The 26,200-nt window shown below is 34.5% G+C and overlaps 1 protein-coding gene across 6 annotated transcripts in view; it reads left to right on the top strand.

Annotated features, from left to right (window-relative positions):
• The window catches only part of LOC137236825 (alpha-tocopherol transfer protein-like), a 360,965-nt gene extending 345,470 nt beyond the window's left edge, over window positions 1-15,495 (top strand). For 5 of the 6 annotated variants that reach the window (XM_067759848.1, XM_067759849.1, XM_067759850.1 and 2 more), the window contains 2 exons: window positions 9,651-9,955; window positions 10,018-15,495. In XM_067759848.1, coding sequence (XP_067615949.1) covers window positions 9,651-9,955; window positions 10,018-10,639 — 927 coding nt within the window. In that variant the 3' untranslated portion in view covers window positions 10,640-15,495. The remainder of the gene's footprint in view (window positions 1-9,650; window positions 9,956-10,017) is intronic. The other variant, XM_067759853.1, reaches the window with a different exon arrangement.
• The last annotated feature ends 10,705 nt before the right edge of the window (window positions 15,496-26,200 follow it).

Genomic DNA, 26,200 nt, shown 5'->3' on the forward strand with positions numbered 1-26,200 from the left:
GGCAAAGAACGTGTACTGACTGTAGACACGGGAGCATCTCATTCCTTAATCCGATCTGATTCGGTCAACAGGAGAGTAAAGCCATTAGCTGGAGCAGGGTTGCGTACGGTCACTGGCGAGTATAACCGAGTCGAGGGAGAAGTGGTATGTGAAGTCTTAATTGGAAAGGTCATGGTTCTACACAAATTCGTTGTGGCGGAGATCGTTGATGAAGTCATATTGGAACTGGATTTCTTAGTTGACTATGACATTAGGATCAATATGCAGAGAAGGATTATGCAGTATAAGAATCAGGATGTACCACTCAACTTCAGCTTGGAGAAAAGGTTCAGCAGTAAGCGAGTGCTGGTGAAGGCGATTCGATAAAGACCACCAAAGTCAAAGGCAGTAGATCGGGCAAAAGTTGATGAGATGAATGGGCCAAACAAAGCAAAATCAAATATACGTGTAAGAGAAATACTGGCATTGAAAAACCCAAATGGACGCACTAAAACGAAGGGAAGAATTTTCCAGAAAGAATGCGAGGGTAGGTTCAAGCCAGGGCGCACTACTGTTGTGAAACGTTGGAACGATACTGATTATGCGAAGCCAATCCATCAAGCGCAAGCTTTTCGAAGTAGTTCATTCGCCAAACCACAGAAAGTGAGGGAACGAACCAAGGTAATGAGTAGTAAGATGAAACACAGGTTTGACAAGTACAACAATTCGGAAGGTTTCTTGGAGGGAGATTTGGTACTGTTATACAGCCCTCACTGGCGGAAAGGTGTTCCATCCAAATTTTTGTGCAGTTGGGAAGGCCCATACAAAGTTGTGAAGAGGATCAGTAATGCCATCTACTGCATACAAACCATTGGAAAACCACGAAATAGAAGGGTGGTTCATTTGAAGAGGCTAGCAGTGGTTAGATAGAGAGATTTGTCTGATCGGGACGACCAGACTTAGGTGGAGGGCAGTGTGACGAATATTAGTATCACTTACGGGATACTCACATCACTAATCTGATACTAAGTAAATAAAGACACAACAACAATAAAGTAAGCTGCCACTCTTGGTACGTAAACAAATCAATCATCATTTACACACATGTGTACATACAAGGCAAAGAAGAGATACTCGCAATCATATGTAATCATCAGCCAAAGTAGTACACACGCGAGAGACTATAAGCTACAAATATACATGTACATATATGGCTGGTAAATAAGCATGATGTTCGCGAAGTTACTATAACTTAGGAGAAATGGATGAACGAGAAAACAAAGAGTATGAAAGCAGCGAAAGCTGAGTAGTCAGTAATCAGTTTTGATTCCAGCACGCTTTTGGTTGTGAAGTATAAGTGTTATTGTGAAGTACTTTCAAAGTAGCCTAATAAAGAATATTTTGCAATATTGTATATTGGAGTTATTCATTCAACAGTTTAGCGATTCGAACGTTGGCCGAAGGTGTAAAATAAGCGGAGTTTCACTAAATTCGTTACAATATACTAAAAACCAATGATTTTTCTGATAATATTATAAAAACGTTACTAAAAACTCCATGAATGTGGAGCAACATAATATAACAAAAAACCAACAACTTTTAAATTGGTGACGTACGTACCAAAATTGTTAGAACGCCTAACCAAATCAAACTGTTATGACGCAGACAAAATAAAAATAGCTGACAAGCCTTCAAATACTTTGAAAAATTACTTTAACAAAATCGAAAATATCCCAAAGGGAAAAGAGCAACGTAATTTACAAAATACCGTGTAGCGGTAAAAACATCGAGCTGTGTAACAAAATCTATGTAGGAACCCCTAAATCTATGCGGAAAACTAGATTGGCACAACACAAATCAGATATAAAATATTGCCAAAAAATAAGTACCGCAAAAAATAGCACTCATGGCCCACTGTGCATCTAGCGGACACACAGCAAACTTCGAAAAAGCCAAAATTATTCAACAAGAACAAAATTACAGAAAACGAATGACACTGGAGATGCTTCCCATAACAAATTCACTTGCAGACATTAGACTAAACTAGAAAACTGACACGGACAATTGCGTACATATTTAAACATTTACTACCGAACAAACAGCCAGTGCAAAACTTCACGTTACGGTGTACGGACGTGTAAATATAATTAAGGAAAATTAATGTAGGTATATAGTTTTAATATGTAAAATATAGAATAAAAAATGTTTGCTTGTAGTTCCTTGAAGACGGTTACCGAAGTTTAACCGAAATATATCGGAAACAAAAGAATAAAAAAACAGTGTTTTAATCACGGGTCCCGCCCTAAAGCCGGAAAAACGTAAATAATTAAGTATTTTTTTTTTCTTTCTTCTTCTTTGTTTAGTAAACTTTGCCTTGTTTTCCATTACATAATTTTTTATGTTTTTATTTTATTTTTTATGAAGGTATCCTCTATTTTTTCGAAATTTTCGTTTTGTTTCACACTTACATATTACATATTTATATAAAATTAAACTCGGTAAAACAAGATACAAAATACACTCCAAGCATTAAACTCATTCGACAAAAGCATCAAATTCACAATAGAACTTGAAGAGAGAGATGAATTAGCCTACCTAGATGCTATTGTAATCAAAAGTGGGAATCAGTTAAAGTTGAAGTGGTATAAAAAACCAACCGCGTCAGGACGAATCATCAACTATACCTCCATCCAACATCCAAAGACGATGATAATGAATACAGCAACGAAATGTACCACAGTGAAATTAAAAAAGGAATACGAGATATACTAAAAACAATGATTTCCCTGAGAAAACGTTACTAAAAAGTCCATGAATGTGGAGCAACATAATATAACAAAAAAACCAACAACTTTTAAATCGGTGACGTACGTACCACAATTGTCAGAACGCCCAACCAAATCAGGCTTTTATGACAGTGACAAAATAAACCAAGTAAGGAGGCTGTAACCGAACATTACATACTCAGCTGAGAGCTTTGGAGACAAAATAAGGGAAACTAACCATGTAGGAAAATGAATCTAGGGTAACCCTGGAATGTGTTTGTATGCCATAGGTATCAAATGGAAGGTATTAAAGAGTATTTTAGAAGGGAGTGGGCCATAATTCTATAGGTGGACGCCTTTTCGAGATATCGCCATAAAGGTGGACCAGAGGTGACTCTAGAATGTGTTTGTACGATATGGGTATCAAATGAAAGGTGCTAATGAGTATTTTAAAAGGGAGTGGGCCTTAGTTCTATAGGTGGACGCCTTTCCGAGATATCGCCATAAAAGTGGACCAGGGGTGACTCCAGAATATGTTTGTATGATATGGGCATCAAATTAAAGGTATTTATAGGGTTTTAAAAGGCAGTGGCCCTTAGTTGTATATGTGAAGGCGTTTTCGAGATATCGACCACAATGTGGACCAGGGTGACCCAGAACATCATCTGTAATAATACAAACAGTATTCGTGCCATCATTCGAAGGGCTTTCGATTTCCCCCTCCAGAACTTTTTCATTTTCTTCTACTTAATATGGTAAGTGTCACACCCATTATACAAAGTTTCTTACAGAGTTATTTTTTGCGTCAAAAAACCAATCCAATCACCATGTTTCATCCCTTTTTCGTATTTGGTATAGAGTTATGGCATTTTTTTTTTTTCATTTTTCGAAATTTTCGATATCGAAAAAGTGGGCGTGGTCATAGTCGGATTTCGCCCATTTTTAATACCAAGATAAAGTGAGCTCAGATAAGTACGTGAACTAAGTTTAGTAAAGATATATTGATTTGTGCTCAAGTTATCGTGTTAACGGCCGAGCGGAAGGACGGACGGTCGACTGTGTATAAAAACTGGGCGTGGCTTCAACCGATTTCGCCTATTTTCACAGAAAACAGTTATCGTCATAGAGTTTATGCCTATACCAAATTTCACAAGGATTGGTAAATTTTTGTTCGACTTATGGCATTAAAAGTATTCTAGACGAATTAAATGAAAAAGGGCAGTCACGCCCATTTTGAAATTTTCTTTTATTTTTGTATTTTGTGGCACCATATCATTACTGGAGTTGAATGTTGACATAATTTACTTATATACTGTAAAGATATTAAATTTTTTGTCAAAACTTAACTTAAAAATTTTTTTTTTAAAGTGGGCGTGTTCGTCATCCTATTTTGCTAATTTTTATTTAGCGTACATACAGTAATAGGAGTAACGTTCCTGCTAAATTTCCTCACGGTATCTTCAACGACTGCCAAATTACAGCTTACAAAACTTTTAAATTACCTGCTTTTAAAAGTGGGCGGTGCCGCGCCAATTGTCTAAAATTTTACGAATTTTCTATTCTGCGTCATAAGTTCAACCCATCTACCAAGTTTCATCGCTTTATCTGTCTTGGGTAATGAATTATCGCACTGTTTCGGTTTTTCGTAATTTTCGATATCGAAAAAGTGGGCGTGGTTATCGTCCGATTTCTTTCATTTTAAATAGCGATCTGAGATGAGTGCCCGGGAACTTACATACCAAATTTCATTACGATACCTCAAAATTTACTTATGTTATCGTGTTTACGGACGGACGGACAGACGGACGGACGGACATGGCTCAATCAAATTTTTTTTCGATACTGATGATTTTGATACATAGAAGTCTATATCTATCTCGATTAGTTTATGCCGTTACTGATTACCGTTATGCGAACAAAATTAATATACTCTGTGAGATCTGCTCAGCTGAGTATAAAAATAGCTGACAAGCCTTCAAATACTTTGAAAATTCTCTTTAACTTGACAAAATCGAAAATACCCCAAAGGGAAAAGAGCAACGCAATTATTTATTTATTTATTTATTTATTACGGCTTGCCTAAGCCTAACTTAAATATATTTTACAATATTTATAATTGTCTTCTGGACTACATTGAAGGAAAAAGACTGGTAAAATCAACCGAAATACGGGTCAATTCAACCGAAATTTCTGTCAATTTTTATCCATCGCAACAAGATGTTGAATCAACTGCGCACAAATCGTTGATTCGTAATTGACCCTTTTAGTAGTCAAATGAACAAAAAAAGCTGTAAATAAATGTAAGGCGCGATAACCTCCGAAGAGATTTTAAGCCGAGCATCTCTTCCAATTTGCGTCGTGCTCCTCTTGATTTTCCCTACAAATTGGCCGGACGGGACCTACATGTTTTATGGCGACTCCGAACGGCATCTGCAAGGCAGATGAGTTTTAACTGAGAGCTTTTCATGGCAGAAGTACACTCGGAACGCTTTGCCAAACACTGCCGAGGGGCCAACCCGCTTAGAAAAATTTTCTTCTAATTGAAAAACCTTATTTCTAAAATCTTGATGTTGCTTTGCCCGGGATGCGAACCCAGGGCATACGGTGTGGCAGGCGGAGCACGCTACCATCACATCACGGTGGCACTTACTAACCGAACGTCAACTGGGCTACATCAAATATGCTGGCACACATTAAACATTATACACTTTATTATTTTGTTTTATTAAACGCATTTTGACCAAATTTTATATTTTATAATTTATTTAATTTATATTTTTGAATTTCGCTTTGCAAATAGAAATGAAAATAGTAGTCACAAAACTGATTCTCAATTCTTTCGGTTGCAGCTCAGCTCATTCTCAATTTCTTCTCTGGCATGTAGTAGCCACACTTGATTGTTTCGAACAAAACTTGTATAAATGTTTGACATAACATTTCAAAAAGAGAACTTGTAAGTTATAGAAAAGTAAAGAATCAAATCGCAGGAAGGTAATTCACCACTGGAGTAACTTTACATGTAATTCGGCAAGTTTAATTTTCGTAACACTTTAAGTTGTAACGATTCCAAAACAACTCAAACTTTTATGTTGTCGGAATCATCAACATTAAAAAAGGATGTTTTTTATTATCTTATTAAATTCGTTCGCATGAGTGAAAATTCGTAAAAACTTTAACAAAATGTTACTAACTTTGGCAAAATCCTGTTCGTTCAAACAAAACTTTTGCAACAACAGGGCGCAATTTTGCATTTCGCTTGGACGAGAAGTTGCAAAATTGTATCCGATAGATAGGTGTCCCGGTATCTCATTTTTTTTTATTTTATTTTTAAATTCAAAAAAGAGTTTTTTTTTTGTTTTGTATTGATAACTGAAAAACTAGTTTTTTTTTGTTTCTCGCGTTTTTGTTGATCGCCGTTGAAATGACCTGTAAGATTAGTTGTATTAACAGAAAAATAAGTTAGATTGACCAGGAATCTGTAAATTTTACAGAATTTTGTTAACTTACGAGCGACAATTTCTCTTCTGTTGAAATGACTAAACTAATTTGTTCGTTTGACAAAGAACTCGGTCGAGTTAACCATAATTCCATCAATTTCACCGAATCTCCGTTAAGTCAAGAACAACAGACCCGATTTCTTGATTTTAGTAGCACCATTTCTTTCAGTGTACGCAATCTAGATAGCTACATCTATGTCGTACCGTAGAGTACTATGGATGGGAAACTTCCAGATCATGTGAACAAAATGTTATGCTAGTGTAGTATGTAGGCAATTTATGCATGTTAGTAAAGCGCGAAGGCAACATCTGAACGGCGATGCACTGAGTTAATCGAGTGATGCGTTTAGTATGTGCTTCGGCATTTTTTGTATGCGTACAAAGCAACATCAAAATTTTATAAATAAGGTTTTTAAATTAGCAGACAATTTTCTAAGCGTGGTCGCCCCTCGGCAATGTTTGGCAAGCGCTCCGGGTGTATTTCTGCCATGAAAAGCTCTCAGTGAAAACTGCCTTGCAGATGCCGTTCGGAGTCGGCATAAAACATGTAGGTCCCGTCCGGCCAATTTGTAGGGAAAATCAAGAGGAGCACGACGCAAATTGGAAGAGAAGCTCGGCCTTAGATCTCTTCGGAGGTTATCGCGCCTTACATTTATTTTTTTTTCATTTACAAGAGCTTGGAAGTCTTGGCGCTACATAGCAGAATAGTTTCGCTGCACTTCTATCGCTGCTACGGAAGCCCGCCTGTCCAGCACTAAATTGGTAGTGTTCTACAATAATTGTGCAATTTTTGTTTGAATTTATTGGAATGACATGATTTATATCATTCGGTAGTTCATTATAGGATTTAAGACCTTTATAATACAGATTACATTTGTCTGCTTCAGTTTTATAATATTTACAGAGTGCCTATCTTTTACATATTTTATATTATACTCAAATAGGCAGGCAAAGTTCATCCTATTATGTTTTTAATAAATTTCATGGTATAATAAAAAAGTTGCTGTCTAATGCTAAGCCAATGAAGAGAGCATAGCGTGTCTCTGATAGTTGTGTCATGCCGTTTTTTGAGAATGAATCTCATAGCTCTGTTCTTTTGCTTTTGTAGCTTGTACATCTGACTATCTCGCAAGATGAAAAATATACTTGGGCAATAAGAAAAAAAGAGGTTCGATAATAGATTTGTAGATGATCATTTTATACCTTCTATTTAAATATTTGCAGGTTGGTTGTGTAAAATATAACTTTTTCGCTATTTTGCCTACCGTATAATCCATGTGCTCGTTGAAATTCAGCTTTTCATCTATTTTTATTCCCAAGTATTTTATGGTGCTGACTTTTTCAATTAATTCGTCATTTATATTTAAGTTTTGTAGCTCACTGTTTTGAAAATTGTGTCTAGATATAACCATAAATTTCGTTATATTGACATTCAGTTTCAGTCTGTTTACGCATAACCAACTATATACGCTGTTAAGATCTTCTTGCAGCTTAGCATATATTTCAGTAATATTGTTCCCACTTATCATCAGCAATGTATCATCAGCAAACAATTTTATTTCACAGTGCTTTATAGAGCTAGTTATATCATTAATATATATATTGAACAGTATGGGTGCCAGCACAGACCCTTAAGGTAGACCAACAGGTACCTCCCTTTTATCCAATACGGACGTTCCAATCACTGTCTTTGGTATCTGTTAATTAAGAAGTCTTCAAACCATTTTAGTTCTTTACCAGAAACACCAATGTTATAAAGTTTTTTCAGCATTAAGTTTTGGTCGATCGTCTCGAATGCACGTTTTAAATCCAAAAACGCAGCTAATATGTGTTTTGTCTGCTTAAGTCTTCTTTCCAGTTAGCTACAACCAAATTCAAAGCACTTTCACATGAATGTTTCTTTCGAAAACCAGATTGTTGAGGTATAATAATTACATTATCTTCTAAATATTTTACAAGCTGATTTTTTAGCACTGTTTCCAAAATGTTTTCATCACATTGTAACGTGCTAATAGGTCTTATCTCCTCAGCTTTGATAGTATTTTTAACTTTTTCTAATGGCACAACTATAGAAGATTCCATAAACTAGGAACCAGACCTTAATCTAAGCTTTCATTAACACGTTGAGAATAGAAAACACCTGTATACGTTATGGAGTCTTTAACGATTCCTTCCGAAACAAGTTTCTTCCCTCCTATTTTTTTTTAAACCTACTATATCAACTATTTCTGAAGTGTATACTTCTGAAATACCGTGTAGCGGTAAACACAACCAGCTGTGTAACAAAATCTATGTGGGAACTACTAAATCTAAGCGGAAAACTAGATTGGCACAACACAAATCAGATATGAAATATTGCCAAAAATTAGATACGGCAAAAAATAGCACTCAAATAGCATCTAGAACACACACAGCAAATTTCGAAAAAACCAAAATTATGCAACAAGAACAAAATTACAGAAAACGAATGACACTGGAGATGCTTCACATAACAAATACACCTGCAGACATTAGACTGAACTACAAAACTGACACGGACAATTGCGCACATATTTATAAACATAAGAACATATAAATTTAATTAAGGCAAATTAATGTAGGTATATATTTTTAATATGTAAAATATAGAAAAAAAATGTTTGCTTGTAGTTCCTTGAAGACGGTTACCGAAGTGTAACCGAAATATATCGGAAACAAAAGAATAAAAAAACCAGTGTTTTAATCATGGGTTCCGACCTAAAGCCGGCAAAACATAAATAATTAAGTACTTTATTTTCTCTCTTATTTAAATTTTTTTTAGTAAACTCTGCCTTCTTTTCCATTACATAATTTTTTTTATTTTTATTTTATTTTTTATGAAGGTATCCTCTATTCTTTTCGAAATTTTCGTTTTGTGTCACACTTACATATTAATATAAAATTAAACTCGGTAAAGCGTCAATTGCATACCTAAGGGGTGGTGTGAAATAGAATAAATTCCTTTAGCACATTTCTTCGTTTCTAACTAAAATTTCGTGTTTTTTGAATTATGACACTATTTAACTAAATGGGCGCATATGTATATGTAGTTTATATGGGTGATATAGGCCTACTGGGGAACCGTACACCCAAAACTAAATTCGGTAGCGAGCAACGGCGTACCTCCCGGGTGATGTGGAAAAAGCAAATTTTCTATCCAATTTCAATTCATTTCAACTTTAAGTAAGTTAGACTAGTTTTCTATATTTACACTCACTGCTCAACTATTAACGCATTATTGCATAACCCTCAACACCGGATGCAAAAATAAAAGTTGATCGAATTTCGACAACGGGCGATACTAGTTTGTATTAATCGACTGAAAGAAATTTACATAAATATGTACAGCTGTATTCTCTGCATAGCATTTAATGCGTTTTAAATCTTTTAGATGATCCTCATTCAGCCCACACCAAAACAACGCGTATCCATTCGTGAAGAGCTCCGCGAACCCGAGAACCAATCTGATATCGAACGCGACATCAAATTTATACGCGAATGGTTAGACACACAACCGCATCTACCCAAGGATATGGATGATGGCCGATTAGCCACATTCTTGCGTGGCTGCAAATTCAGTTTAGAAAAGGTGAAAAAGAAGTTGGACATGTATTATACAATGCGCAATGCCGTACCAGAATTTTTTGCCAATCGTGATATTAATCGACCGGAATTATCCATAGTGTTAGATTATTTGTAAGTGTATTAATTATATTTTCTAAATTGTCCTTTGTATGCATATATTTAATTCTATTCAGGCACTGTCCTACATTACCCGGTCTCACACCCAATGGTCGACGCATCACGTTCATACGTGGTATTGATGTTGATTTTCAACCACACCATATTAACGACGCAGCTAAGGTGGCACTCATGATCGGAGATATCCGTTTGCTGGAAGAAAGAGTTGGCATTGCAGGCGATATTTTCATAGTTGATGCCACACCCGCTTCGGCCCATCATTTTGCCAAATTTACACCAACTGTGATTAAAAAATTCCTAATTGCTGTACAGGAGGCATATCCGGTGAAAGTAAAGGAGGTGCATATCTTTAACATCTCACCTTTAGTAGACACCATCTTTAATTTTGTACGTCCGTTTATCAAGGAAAAGATCCGTAATCGTATTACCTTTCACAGCAATATTGAAAGTTTGTACAGGGTGGTGCCACGTGATTTACTGCCCAACGAATATGGCGGAAAAGCTGGTTCGGTGGTTGAACTAAACCAGCAATGGAAGAAAAAATTGGAGGAGTATACACTATGGTTCAAAGAGCAAGAAGATAAGAAGGCCAACGAGGCATTGCGTCCAGGCTCACCAAGAACTAGTGATGATCTTTTCGGTATGGAAGGAACCTTCCGACAACTTAGCATCGATTGAAATAATAGTAAATAGCCTATAAAGCAAGAACAGAGCGGATGTTTGTATACGAGACAAAATGTTCAAAAGGGGGACCTAAACCCGTTTTTACTTGGATAACTAAATTACACTGGTTTAAAGCCAAAATGCACCCCTGACTCCGAAAATCAAGGTTATTTTTAATTCTATGATAACGTTTTTGTGATATTTGCGAATAACCGTTTTATTCCAAAAAAAAAAAAAAAATGGGTCCCCTTAATCATATATATCTCAAGAACTGAGCAATTCCAAAACGGCTTGCAGCTTTTAAAAGGTAATAAAATTTGCTATAAACTGTGCATACAACACTTTTTGCTAGGCCCTGCAGATTCAAAGATAACGAACAATCATTACGGATTTTTTAAATTTTTTTTGTAATAATATTAAAAAAAAATTGTATTTTGCGAGGAAGGAACTCGAAAACTTTTTATTTTTTTTGCAGATTTTGTTTTCCCTAAACTGTGTTTTATTACAAACAAATATGCTTTCCTTCAACAAAATCGATGAACTAATACAAAAGTTATAAGCATTCAAATAAATATATCCTTATAGTAAAACTTAAGTACCCTACAAATAATAGCATATGTACATATGATTCTGTCTTAACTCTATGATCCCATTTTATAATTGAAAAAGTTATGTGTCTTGTTTTGACGCTTATTTAGATTAGGATCGGTTTATCTTATGAGAAACCAACAGTAGTCACCCATCATAGCGACATCCCAGAATCCTTGATACCGACTTTCAATCATTTTCATTTGCTGGTGAAACCTTTCGCCATGCTCGGAACTTTCGTCGCCAAGATTTTGTGGGAAAAAATTTAAATGGGAGTGTAGAAAATGAATTTTTAAAGATATATTTACTCCTAAAAGAAAATAAAAAATAAAAAAGTATATGATATTGTTTGTTCGGAACTGGACGATGAATTCAGATTTAGGGCTCTATATTCTCATGTAAATTTAAAAATTTTCATACAAATTGTTTGTTTATCGGGCAGATAGGTTTTAAAGTTAAGTGAGAAAACGGTCTTAAATATGTTCGTTCACTATCATCTCGTAGTTAGGACTTTTGTGTTTGCCTAAAAAGAAGTAACGACCTTTTCCAAAGGAGCACACGCTGCTGCCTCCACTGGTGACAATAGTTCTTTGAAATGGTTATTGGTCATCATTTTCCTTATTTGCGGTCCCACAAAAATCCCTTCCTTAATTTTTGCTTCTGAAATCTCTGGAAAGATTGTCTTCAAATGATGAAAAGCTTCGCCTTCTTTGTCAAAAGCCTTTACACAGTTTTTGATAAGGCCGAACTTGATGTGGAGCGGAGGTAGAATTATTTTTTCCTTCTTTATAAGTGGGGAGTATTTTATGTTATTCACCCCAACTTGAAACTCGATTCGTTCTGGCCAATCGTTTATGATGTAGTGGTCTTGACGACCTCGGCTATCCCATTTGCATAGAAAGCAACAGTATTTTGTAAATCCACTTTGTAGACCACATAACATTCCAACGACTTTAAGATCGGCACATATTTTCCAATCATGTTCTTCGTATTTGATTAATTTGAGCAATGTTTGCATTATCTCGTAAGTTTCCTTCGTATTTACTGCATTCGCGATCGGGATAGATGGCTTTTGGTTGCCAATATGCAATAATACGACCTTTAAAGTTAATTTATTGCCGTCTATGAACAATCTCCACTCTTTGGAATCATATGGTTCACCAAACTGTTTGAATAGACCAGCAATGTATTTGCAGTAACAAACACTGTCCTCCTTCGTATAGTACTTGGAAAATTGTTCGCGACGAGTTCTTTAATATGTTACCTTAACATCGGATGAAACAAATTTAAACTGTTGCATACGAGAGGCGTGTAGTTGACAATTCCAAGTCCCTTATCCAATCATAGAGTTGTGCTTGTGACAAAGAGTTTCTTTAGTTTTCCGTTTGAAGTCCAGTACAACATAATGCCGCGTAATCCGATACTGCTGTTGACAATGAAACTGGAGCCGGAACTAAAGTTAAATTTGATTCTGGCAATGTAGCTTCCGTTGAATTTAGTTCTGGTATTGACACTGTAGATACGCTCGCATAGGTTACTTTTCTTAACTTGCCAACCCCAAGTACTTTTGTAGTACAAATATAGCAGTCCATTGAATGGCAAGTTGGTTCCCTCCACTTCATTGGTGTAATAAATTTCACATGCCGCCTAAATAGATAGTTTCAGAAATTAGTCAGCTATGCATTAAACGGAAGCAAATTCCTAATTTTTACAACGCACCTTTTTGTTCCGGTTTCCGAAAAAATCAATTCGACTTGACATGTGGTGTACACAGTAATCGGTGTCCATGGTTTTTCTTTGTTTTAGGCTTAATTCCAAAATACTTATAGTATGTAACTTTCAAAGGATTTGAAAATACACGTCGCATCCTTTTAAAGATAAGTTGACCGCAGATGAAACAGAACATATCTGGATCATTTGTACACTCAAACTCTCGCCCTCTTTTTTTCTTATTATATTTTTAAGTAAATGACGGGTTATAAACTGCAATTATAAACTGAACAGTATCCGGCGAGCCTTGCAGATATTATGAAGGAACAATGCAGATATTATGAAGGAACATGCGGTACTATTATTTATACTTAGATCAAGTAAAAATTCAAGCCTACCTAGACAAAAAGGTTCCTTAGTTCTACAAAGAAAATACTACCTGTCTTAAAAATATGATCTTGCTTGAAATGCACCTAGGTTTGAGAAAACGACACTAACAGTTTTTTTTATCTAATAACCATTCGAAAATCTACCTGCTAACTAACTGATATACGTATACTAGCCCATATGTACCAGTAGGGCACTTAAGTATTAAATTGATATATTTACGTGAATGCTTATAACTTTTGTATTAGTCCATCGATTTTGTTGAATGAAAACTTATTTTTTTTTTAATAAAACAGAGCTGAGAGCAAAAAAAAATTTGCAAAAAATAAAAAGTTTTCGAGATCCTCCCTCGCAAAGTACAAATTTTTGTTATATTTTTACAAAAAAAAGTGAAAAAATCCGTAATGAATGTTCGTTATCTTTAAATCTGCAGGGCCTAGCAAAAAGTGTTGTAGGCACAGTTTATAGCACATTTTATTACTTTTTAAAAGCTTCAAACCGTTTTGGAATTGCTCAATTCGTTCTTGAGATATATATGATTAAGTGGACCCAAGTTTTTTTTTTTTTTTTTTTGAAATAACGGTAATTCGTAAATATCCCAAAAACGTTACCATATAATTAAAAATAACCTTGATTTTACATAGGAATTTCATAATGGCGTCTCTGGTGCAGAAAAAAATTGGAATTTGTGATCCAGTGTTATTTACCTTGAATAGGGCCAAATATTAGCATTTTTCGTATACCTTGTTATTTAAAAAAATCTTACTTGGAAAAAAATTGCGAATTTAAAGTGAACTTATCATTTTTTCTATTTGCCATATTTTCTGAACTGGTAAATATATTTCATTCATTTTTGTTTTGAAATAAGCGTAGAAATCTATACTTTAAACACAAGCTTTATACTTTTAGAAAATCTCTTGTTATTTATATAGCATAAGAGGTTACTAAACTTTAATTTTTCCAATCGACGTAAAAAAACATTTGCATAAAATGAGCAATTCTTGATTTTTGCGATAGGTTGAGGCTATGAATATTTTTATCGCGAATTTTCAGAAAAAACCGCTAATTACTAAAAATAGTAAATAAAAAGTAAATAAAATAAATAAATGTAAGGCGCGATAACCTCCGAAGAGATCTAAGGCCTAGCTTCTCTTCCAATTTGCGTCGTGCCCCTCTTGATTTTCTCTACAAATTGGCCGGACGGGACCTACATTTGTTATGCCGACTCCGAACGGCATCTGCAAGGCAGATGAGTTCTCACTGAGAGCTTTTCATGGCAGAAATACACTCGGAGCGCTTGCCGAGAGGCGACCCCGTTTAGAAAAATTTTCTTCTAATTGAAAAACCTTATTTCCAAAATTTTTATGTTTCTTTGCCCGGGGTGCGAACCGAGGGCATACGGTGTGGTAGGCGGAGCACGCTACCATCACACCACGGTGGCCGCCAAATAGTAGCTTCCCCAAAAACGTAAAACCTTGTGCTTTAAGTATATACCTCTACGATTTATTCAAAACAAAAATATTTAAAATATATTTACCGGTTCATAAAATATGACACATAGAAGAAACGATAGTTCCACCTCAAAGGGAAAAATAAAGTTCAGGGAAAGTGGTTATACTTGACCCTGTTGACCAAGTTTATTATTTTAGTTATCCAAGTAACGATTGTTTTAGATGACCCATTTTAAAAATTTTCTCTTATGCGCCTTATGCCTTTTAGGAGAACTACATACATAGCTGCTCTTATATTACGCATAGACTACAAAAATTGTTGCCTTTCTTCATTTGTGCTTCGTATATTACTTTGCAATCCTATACATATGTACATACATGCAAAAGAATAAATATTTATGTTTCAATGGTGTTGAAGGAACTCATGATCTTAGTGCCGGTTGATAATAGTTGTTATTAAATTATTATTTTTTATTTATTAGGGCATAACTGAAATACAGTAAATTTTTTTTTTTATTTTTTCTCTAATAAACGAATAATAATAATTGAATAACAATTACCATTAAACTGTGTTAAGCTTATCAATGCTTATAAATTAACTTAAATTGAATGCACTACACAGCCAGCAATTTTTGAAAATTTTGGTCAAAAAATATTCAAATATTATACGTTCAAATTTAAAAGTATTTTCCGATATATAACAAAAATATATAACAACAAAAATTGTTAAAAGTATTTTCTGTTCGAAAATTAATGTATCGTCGGGAGAAAAATGTACCCTAAATGTGATTATTATAAAATAATCGTTTGTGATTCATATTTCGAAACGCTTTTTTTCATATTTGATATCTTTGTAAAATTTAACTTTAGTTGTTTTAGATTAATATTTGGCTGCCTTTCAAAAGTAATTTTCTGATCATATTTGTGAACATTTTTCAATAGATTTGGTTGGGATTTTTGAATCATTTTTGAATACGATTATCATGCATTTTTTCTTCAAACTCATACAAAATTAGATAATACATGATAATCTTATTTCATCAGGAGAATAAAGCATGCGGAAGTGACCTATTTGAACCACAGGTAAATATCAAACAGACTTGGCCGATATACACATACGACTACAACATCAGGTTGATGTTTTTGAGGATCTTACCCCAGCGGACCAAGTTTGATTAATTTGCGAGACTTTCGCAAAATGCTCAGAAGTGAGCTCATATGTGAACAAAAGAATATAGAAAGTTTATTTTTATCGCAAAAACCTGTAAACAAGCTCCTACGCGAACAAAGAGCGATAGAAAATTTTTTTACCGCATATCACTCGCTTAATGTTTGCAGGAATTCTCGCAAGTTAGCAAAGAACGATGCTGATTTTTGTGCCGCAAAACACTTTCTTATAAGCTTTGCAACATGTGTTTTGTTACAAAAACCAAAATGCAGACAAAATAACGGTTCATAACTTCGTATATAGCGTTATTTCTTCAATCTCATCCTATTTCTTGTGATAATTTTGCAATATCCTTTTTGATACTTATATAATATTGTTTCCAACTCGGGAAAAAAATTGTTTCACATCTAATTTGAGTCGAAAATGTATTAAATTAAATATTTTGTCCAACTACGCAGAAGTATCAAAAAAAGCCTATAAAAAATATTGCTTAATATTTGCTAGCTTTATATGTTGCGACTGTCGTAAACAATACTTTCACTGCCAAAAACTGAACGACATATGAATCATATTGCTATCGTTTTCAAATCGCTCAAATGGGATATCATTTGTGAGCATTTGGTCCGCTGGAATGTAATGGGGGATGTTGAAGCCGTGTCCAGTGTTTGTCAAGAGAGTTTTACATACCTGCCTTTTGTATTTTCTGGGAAGCCGAATGTGGAGAAATGGTTGGGGACATGAAAAAATTGGTGTATATGAAAAAAATAAGATTTTCAATGAAAAGTAAAATTTTAACAAGTACAAAATGCATTATTCAATCAACAAAGATAGTCAGAAAAAATTCAGAAGGCTGTATGAAAAATTATTACAAATTTTTGATCACCTAATGTAGACACATTTGATTCAAATATGATTCCAAAATGTGATTGAAAAACTTTATTCAGTTTTTGAAGGTAAATAAATTTGATTACCCTTTTTGTTGATTTTTATGAAATATGGAAATTTAGTCATCAATGGAATTCAAAAATGATTCCAAAAAGTGATCGAAAAATGCTTTTCATAGTTTTATCATCAAAAGTGTTCATATTTGATTATGTCTTTTGTTAAATTGTATGATAAATCATTATTCAGAAAAAGTAAATTGTGTTGCTACGAAGGAGAATTCAAAATTTAATCACCTAAATGGTGAGTGGGCAGTGCAAAATTTCCAAAAAATAAGTTTCGATGCATGGTTGAAACCAAATTACTATCAGAATTTGTAGATGAAATTTACAAGACACATTGTCACCTTCCCACCTTATTCATATAGTTTAAATGCATATACAAACATATGCTCAGATTGTTTGCTTTAGATACAATCTCAGAAGAATATTTTATGTGCAGATCAATAGTTACTTTCGAAAATCCATATTGCAATCGCCAACTTAGATATTGAAAATATAATTGTCACTTAACTTTGTGATCTGAGTTTGGACCTAAGTTTTTGCTGTGTTGTTAGATATTAAAACATACAAATATTTATGTACATATATAGATGATGCTCCGGCTAAGAAAATATTTTTATCGGAACCTGCACGCCTTGTTGGACTGCCATAACCCTCTAAAGTATACAGTTGCGGTCAAAATCTTAGTAGTGCTTATGGCTCAATTGATTTAAATGGCTATGTTTTTTATCTCAGTTTTTCGGTATCCACAGTAAAATACATTAGATTAATGCCCGGTTTTTCAGTGCGAGTTTAAACTCCAGTTAAAGTTGACTACAGTTCCACTATGTTCGATAACATACAATTTTACTGCTCATGACAACTTAAGCGGCCGAAGTGGCAGGGTTAAACTCTAGTCAACTTTAACTGTAGTTCAAGCTGCACTGAATAACCGTGCATAAGAATTTCGCTTCAAAAAATGCAATCACTTGTTAGGTTAAACCTGTTCGTTTTGCTAAATTTGTAAGAAATTTTAGTTGCAACGGCCTTTTAGTCAGGCAACATCTTAGTAAAGCATGAAAAGTGTATATAAAATAAGTAAAGGTGTCTAAGTTCGGGTGTAACCGAACATTACATACTCAGCGTGAGCTTCAGTTGTACATTTCACTTCAGATAAATTACTTTTCTATATAACACGTGGCACCGCCCGTTAAAAAAAAAAATGTCTCTCCATTTCCTATTATAATAAAACTTTATAAGTAAAATATCATTGATTCAAAACTATTTTTTGCTAAGTTATAACTTATTATTCTAAACATGTTTTATATCTAAGTTGCCGTGGTCTTTAACCGATCCCGTCCATTTTTACTAGAAATATTTTCTGCTTTAATGTTATGTATGTTAATTTTTCTTCGAGTTATGGCTTCCGTAAAATTTTTTATAATTTGAAGTTTTTTCCTATTTATTGTTATAAATCCACTTGGGAAATAAAATACTATGGATATAAAGCTTTTTTTTTTGCAAAGATATAGCTTATTTTATTCGTCAACGACTCTTTTAAAAATCTTTTATATAAAAGTGGGCGTGGTCCTTAACCGATTTCATTAATTTTTCTTCAAAGCATTTCTTATAGTAAAGGCAACCTCTCTGCCGAATTTTGTTATGATAGGTTCAACGATTTTTGATTTATGATTAATAATATTTGTAAAATTGATTTGATCACAAGTGAACGGTGCCACGCCCATATAAAAAAAAATGTTTCCAAATTTTTATCAAGAGTCTCAATATTGGTCCACATGTCAAATTTGAACATTCTAGGTGTATTATTTACCAAATTTTTAGGTTTTTTGTGTTTTCCAAAATGTTTTATATATAAAAAGTGGGCGTGGTTATCATCCGATTTCGCTCATTTTCAACACCAATTTATTCTGGGTCCAGATAAGCTCGTGTACCAAATTTGGATACAATATTTACTCAAGTTATCATGTTAACGGAAGGACGGACGGACATGGCTCAATCAAATTTTTTTTCGATACTGATGATTTTGATATAGGAAGTCTATATCTATCTCGATTCCTTTATACCTGTACAACCAACCGATATCCAATCAAAGTTAATATAATCTGTGTGCAAAGCACTCTGAGTACAATTAATAATATCGCCACTATCTTTGTAAAAATTTAAAAGGAATGGCGAGGTTAGTTTATTTAATTAATATTCAATAGGTTAGGTTAGGTTGAACTGGCCGGTCAATAAAGGCCTCATATATAGTGATAGAACTTTTAGAAAAAGCATCGATACTGGTACTCATATAAAATCCTCGGATCAAAGTAGCAATGCTAGTACTCATACTCAGAAAAAGGTATCTCCAGTATACTCGATCCAAGGATCCAAGTGCGTACTTCGTAGTTTTTACCAAAACTGAAGAAACTTTTTTTAAAATGAGATTATATGTTTTGAAATTAATAGAAAACAAGTAAGAAAGTTTAAGTTTGGACGAAACCGAACTTTATAGACCCATTTGTGTGCTCCTGCATGTATTTTAAGGATACATTTAAAGAGAAACGTCACGAACACTAAAAGATTTTTGATCGATTCTGTCGTCTAAAAAAAAATTTCACTTAGAATAAAGTTTTTCTAAACGGGGTCGCCCCTCGGCCTTGGTTTGGCAAGCACTCCGAGTGTGCTTCTCCCATGAACACCTTCCCAGCGAAGATTCAACTTCCTTGCAGATTCCGTTCGGAATCGCCATAAAATATGTAGCACGACGCAAATTGGGAGGGAAGCTGGGTCTAAGTCTCCTCGGAGGTAAATCGCGTCAAGTATTTTTTTTTATGGCATCAAACGTTTTGTAGGGAGATTAACTAAATAGAGCTTGAAATAGAACTTATGTACTTTGCACTGCCTTATCTCTACTGGCAGTTGTTGTTGTAACAGTGCTTCGCTCCATCCTGTAGGTGCGACCACGCATAAATTGTCATCAATATCATCTAACGGGAGTCCAATGAAACCTGCAGCTTCAAGAGGAGTTGTCGTTGATGCTACTGGCAAGTAAAAAATCTATGGTTTGCTAGTTTTAAAAATGAATATTTATTTTATAAGCTTTGAGCGTGTTACACTTTGTTGGCGTCCAGTACTTAACTGAACTTATAACGTACAAAGAAAAGTTGACAACGAATAAATTGAACGAGTGAAATAGAAGAACATAGAGAAATATGATAAATATTCAGCAATACGAAATACAAGGAATGAAGAAATAAGGCAAATATTCAGCAATACGCAGGGTTGCACTTGTTAACACGGTTACGGAACAGTTACATTCCACCCCTCCGTGAATCCATGGGGATTCACAGCGCTAAAGCGGCTAGTTTACAGGTCGGTCTTCGCAGGATACCGTGGTTTGTTCGCACCGTTGCGCTCCGCACCTGACCATCCTTTGCGGTAATGACTTCGGTTATGCGGCCTGTTTGCCACTGACTTCTTAGGAGCTGTGAGTCACACACCGAAACCAACTGGCCTACCTCCAATGGTCGAACTTCTTCACGCCATTTTTGCCGAAGGAGCAATTGGGGCAAATATTCGGATATCCACCGTTTCTATAAACGGTTTTTTAAGTTTTGTGCTATACGCCACTGTTTACGTAAACAGACATTCTCCTCACTGGCAGCTGGTGTCTGTGTCGAATTCAGGCCACCTAATAAAAATGATTTGTCGTCAATGGTTCAGGATTGTCGGGCGTCACTGGGATGTCTGTCAACGGACGACTGTTTATTATATTTTCAGCTTCGATAAGCAAGCTTCGCTATGTCTCGACACGTGTTGCTTCGTCTTTGAGAACTCTTTGTAATATGTGCTTAACACATTGCACCAGACGCTCCCAGCATCCACCAGCGGCAGGATGACCTGGGCAGTTGAAACCCCATTCAATTCTATTTTTAGCGGCCTCCTGCTGTATTACGTCGAAATCAAAAATTTGCTGATCCTTTTCCAGTACCTTTTGGGCCCCAATAAATTTCGTGCTGTTGTCGCTTCTCAAACGAATGGGCACCCCCTACGGTTAACAAAGTTTCTCATACATATAATGAAGCAATCGGTTGTTAAGTCCTCAGCGATTTCTATATGGACAGCCCGTGTTGTCAGGCATTTAAATAGCGCTACCCAGCGTTTTCACGACGTAGGCCGATGGCGACAAGGAATGGCCCACAATAATCTACACCCGAATATGTAAATGGGCGTACATAGGGCGTAAGGCGGTCCGGTGGCAATTGACTCATCAGCGGCACAGTAGGTTTAGCGCTACTTTTAATACACACAGGACAGTTTCTTTTAACAGTTTTCAATAGATGACGGGGCCGGGGTATCCAGAGGTTCTGTCTCGTTTCGTTGATTATAAGTTGATCTTTATGATGATGCCGTTTTGTATGGTAGTAGTCCATTACTAAATTCGAGAGGGCATGACCATTCGGCAGTATAATAGGGTGACGAGCTGAATATGGGAGACAGTAAGCTGCATCAATTCTGCCGTTCACCCGTAGGATACCCGTTTCATCGAACTTCGGGGTAAGCTGGTATAGTGCGCTAGACTTCGGCACAGATTGCTTATTTTGTAGAGCGTAGATCTCTTCATAAAAAACTTCATTTTGGACCTGTTGGCAAAGGTAGATCTCGGCCTCAGTCAGTTACTCTGCTGTGAGTTCTCCGCGTCTGCTCTGTATAGCCTTTACACTATCAACAAAACGTTTAACTCAAGCAATAACTCGTGAAAGGTGTCCATCGTGGACCCTATGAAATATTGTTCTGTGCACACACTGCTACACACACACAGACGCAAATGTTATCGAACTTACTCTGTCTTTTTTTGGTATTCCTTCAGTTAAATAAATGTTTGTTTAATTTTTAAGTTTAATGGTTTTACTTTCGTGTATTCCGGACTTTTAGTTAATATATTCAAGGTATGTTTGAGCTCTAGGCCAATATATACATTTGCTTATTAAAAGACAGCAAATGTGTTTAAACAATGTATATATATTTGTCGAATGGTTTGTCTTGCCAATATTTCGACTTAATCTGAAGTCATCTTCAGGACTGAAAAAACATTTATTTAGACATAGGTACATACATACATAATTATACAATTATCGCAAGTGCCAACTTAAACTTATGACTGCACCTGGTCGACTAACTTTATATTTTATATTTTAACATTTTACCCTTGTTTGTTAAAATATAAAATATAAAGTTAGTCGACCAGGTGCAGTCATAAGTGTAAGTTGGCACATGCGATAATTGTATAATTATGTATGTATGTACCTATGTCTCAATAAATGTTTTTCGTTTTTTCAGACCTGAAGATGACTTCAGATTGAAGTCGAAATATTGGCAAGACAAACCATTCGACAAATATATATGGGGTATTCCATCCCATTTCGACCAATTTTGAACCGACCCCTTAAGAATTGGCTGAAAGCTTTTCTTCTTTTTCTAGCTTACGAAAGACGTTTTTCAGAAGTTTTTCAAATTTTTTTATCGAACTCAAAAAAAGTTATGAATTTAAAAGAAAAACACCGTTTTTGTTTTCAAAATGCTATAACTTTTTCAAAAATGGACCGTTTGGGATCAGTTTTTTTTTTTAAATATGTTTTTAAATGTACTTTTCGGAAAAAATACAAAAAAATTTTTTATGGTTAATTCATCGTAAACTATTTTTAACTTAATTCTGGATCTGAGTGTTATTTTTCTGTTGTGCAAAAAGAGATGTAAATCTTACTGTACTAATATTGAAAAAATTGAATTGAATTGAATTGAATTAAGTTTTTTTTTTTCAATTAAATAAAAAAAAATTCTCGGCCCACTCCGGGATTAGTGGAGATGATTGCAGAATTGATTGAAGTTTTTAATGAGAAAAATAAAAAGGCGAAATTCGAAAAATCTCGAAATACTGAAAAATTACAAAAAAAAAAACAAACTTAAAATTTTTTTTTGAATTTTTTCCGAAAAGTACATTTAAAAACAAATTTAAAAAAAAGATCCCAAACGGTCAATTTTTGAAAAAGTTTTAGCATTTTGTAAACAAAAACGGTGTTTTTTTTTTTAAATTCATAACTTTTTTTGAGTTGGATGAAAAAATTTGAAAAACTTCTGAAAAACGTGTTTCGTAAGCTAGAAAAAGAAGAAAAACTTTCAGCCAATTCTAAAGGGGTCGGGTTCAAAATTGGTCGAAATGGGATGGAATACCCCATATACATTGTTTAAACACATTTCCTGTCTTTTAATAAACAAATGTATATATTGGCCTAGAGCTCAAACATACCTTAAGTTGAATGGTTTTATTTATTTTGTTCTTTTACACGTTTTAGTTCTTAGTTATACACTTAGTTTTTAGTTTCTACTTTTAACTTAGATTTTAATTTCTACTGTTAACTTAGACTTTCCAATTCATTCGCGTGTGTAAAAGTTGCCGGTTCCATATAAACTGTCCAAATGTACCCACGCTGAGTTGCCATTTTGCACATTGCCGAATGCAATTGGCCCTGCTGAGTGCAATTGGCATTGCTGTTCAGCAACAGCTGACAGCGATGCCATTTTCACTCAGGGGTGTGTTTAGTGCGTAAAGGCTGGGTAACGCAGTGATCAGATTTGTCATATTCTTCTTGTTCCTATGACTTAAATTGTTTTGGTTGAATGAATGTATGATATTAGGGTGTTCCTCCCTTTTTTTCATTCGTTCAATGAGAACAATTTTTTTTCTTTTTACATATGAAATTTTGTTAATATTATAATATGAATTCAATTACTTATGTGTAAATTGTTTTCTAATTTCTATTGCATTAAATTAATGTATTACATATATTTATTACAAATAGTGCGTGCATATTAATATCTGGTTTTATTTACATGCCAATTGAAATTTTTGTTTCGTATATTAATATAAATTTTAATTTGAGATTTCATGCTTCAATAACAGAGTAATGAAAATTTAAAATTAGTTACAAGTTAGATTGTAAATTTGTATTAAAAAAAAAGTTAGTTTACCTTATTGATTCGGTTTTTGTGAACGGTTTTTTCCTTTTTATTTATCTCATCTAAAACCGTGACATTAACTCCATCAATTTTTGTGACTATATATGGTCCTTGGTAAATACTTTCGTGTTTATTTCTAGGTTCTTTTTGTACTACTACCTAATCGTTTATATTAATAGCTAACGGACGCGCCCTCATATATAGATCCTTATTTTTAATTTTATGTTTGTTCATTAAATCTTTTGCTATTTTATGTGTTTTTTGTAGTCTATATTTTACTTCTTTTGCATAATTTTCAACATTGTAAATTGGATCTATTTGTTCCTTTTGAACTTCATTTGGTAAGGTAACATTTCTACCGAATACTAATTCGTATGGAGTAAATCCATTATCAAAAACTGTACTAGGAGTTGTATTATGCAAAAATGTAAAATATTTCAAATAAACGTTCCATTCGGGGAAGTTATCATTTATAAAAGCTCGTAAATATTCATTAAACACCCGATGATTTATTTCAATTGTACCTAGGGTTTCATGATGGTAAGCTGTAGAAAAATTATGTTCTATTTTTAGGAGTTTTAATTGATTTCATTATGCCATAAATGAGGATGAAGCGTTCAAAAATGGCAGTTGCAATTGTTTTTGCTGTCTTATCAGGGATTGATATTGTAACTAGGCATTTGCTTAAGTCGCACATAATGGTAACCGCGAACCTATTCCCATTATTCGACTCAGGCAAAGGTCCTATTGTATCTATAACTACGACATCGAAAGGTTTGCAGGGTGTTGGTGTAAGCACCAAATTTTCTTTGGTTTTTGGCTTGACTTTATTCAAAAGGCACTTTTTGTAATTTTTGACGTATGTGGCAATACCACGGGTCATACCTTTCCAATAATATTTTGTACGTATTTTTACGCAAAGCTTTTGATTTCCGCAGTCATTGTGGTAGATTTCCATTAGTTTAAGTTTCTTGTCGTTGCCGTAACTGTTTCGACAGGTTCTATTAATAGCTTTGTAAATTTTTTAAAATTGAATTCCCTGTACTTTTAAAATTTGAAATAGAAAAATATTTAAATATTTGATCATCATTTTGCCATTCTGCTTGCTTAATATTGTGTTTACCAGCTTCTTTTTCAAGCTTCAAAAGTAATTCATCTAATTGCATTATTTTGTTAGTACACACAATAATAAGTAACTCGAGTTTTTTATGTTTTAAATACGCATATATTTTTAAATTGATTTTATCATTATCGTTATCATGACATATTTGGCTTTTTATCCTATGGATTTTCTTGGAAAAATTATATGAAAATTTGTCGAGTACCTGTAATTTAATATTTTTTTCGTTTATGTCCTCAGCAGATTGTTGTAGTTGTTCGTGACGTTTCGTCATAGACCTCGTCTGTACTTCTAAAATTTGATTATTGGAATTTTTAAGTTCTTGAATATAAATTCGCTATAATGCGTCTGCACCTACGTTAGATTTTCCTTTAATATATTCTATGGTAAAATTATATTCGGACAATTCCAAACGGATTCTGGAAAGTCTCGACGACGGATCTTTCATATTAAATAGATAAACTAGTGGACAATGATCTGATTTAACTTTGAAGTGAGTGCCATAGATATATGCACGAAATTGCTTTATTGCAAAATATATTGCCAAAAGTTCTAATTCTATTATTGCTTTATTTTGTTCCGATTTGCTAAAGGCGTTTGAAGCAAAACAAATTGGCAAGTCGTTACCATTATGATTTTGACTCAGTATCGCACTACAGTTCAACTTTGAAGCATCAACCGTAATTAAAAATTCTTTGGTAAAATCTGGATATTGTAATAGTTTTGGAGAAATCAGGCTTTTTCTTAGTTTATCGAAAGCTAACTCACATGCCGGCCACCGTGGTGTGATGGTAGCGTGCTCATCTGCCTTGCAGATGCCGTTCGGAGTCGGCATAAAACATGTAGGCCCCGTCCGGCCGATTTGTAGGGAAAATCAATAGGACCACGACGCAAATTGGAAGAGAAGCTCGGCCTTAGATCTCTTCGGAGATTATCGCGCCTTACATTTATTTTATTTTAACTCACATGCCGTATCCCAATTAAATTCAACCTTTTTTCGACTCAAACGATTCAATAGAGCTGCTAAAGAAGCGAAATTTGGAATAAATCTCCTATAATAATTTGCAAATCCCACGAATCTTCGGACAGCGTCTTTATCGCGTGGCTTAGGATACCTTTTAATTGCTTCAATTTTTGAATCGTCTGGTAGCAACCAATTTGCTGAGCATTTATGCCCTAAGAAAGTTACTTCAGGTCGAAGTAAATTAC

The sequence above is a fragment of the Eurosta solidaginis genome, chromosome 1, assembly GCF_040869045.1.
Source record: "Eurosta solidaginis isolate ZX-2024a chromosome 1, ASM4086904v1, whole genome shotgun sequence".
Lineage (NCBI taxonomy): Eukaryota > Metazoa > Arthropoda > Insecta > Diptera > Tephritidae > Eurosta > Eurosta solidaginis.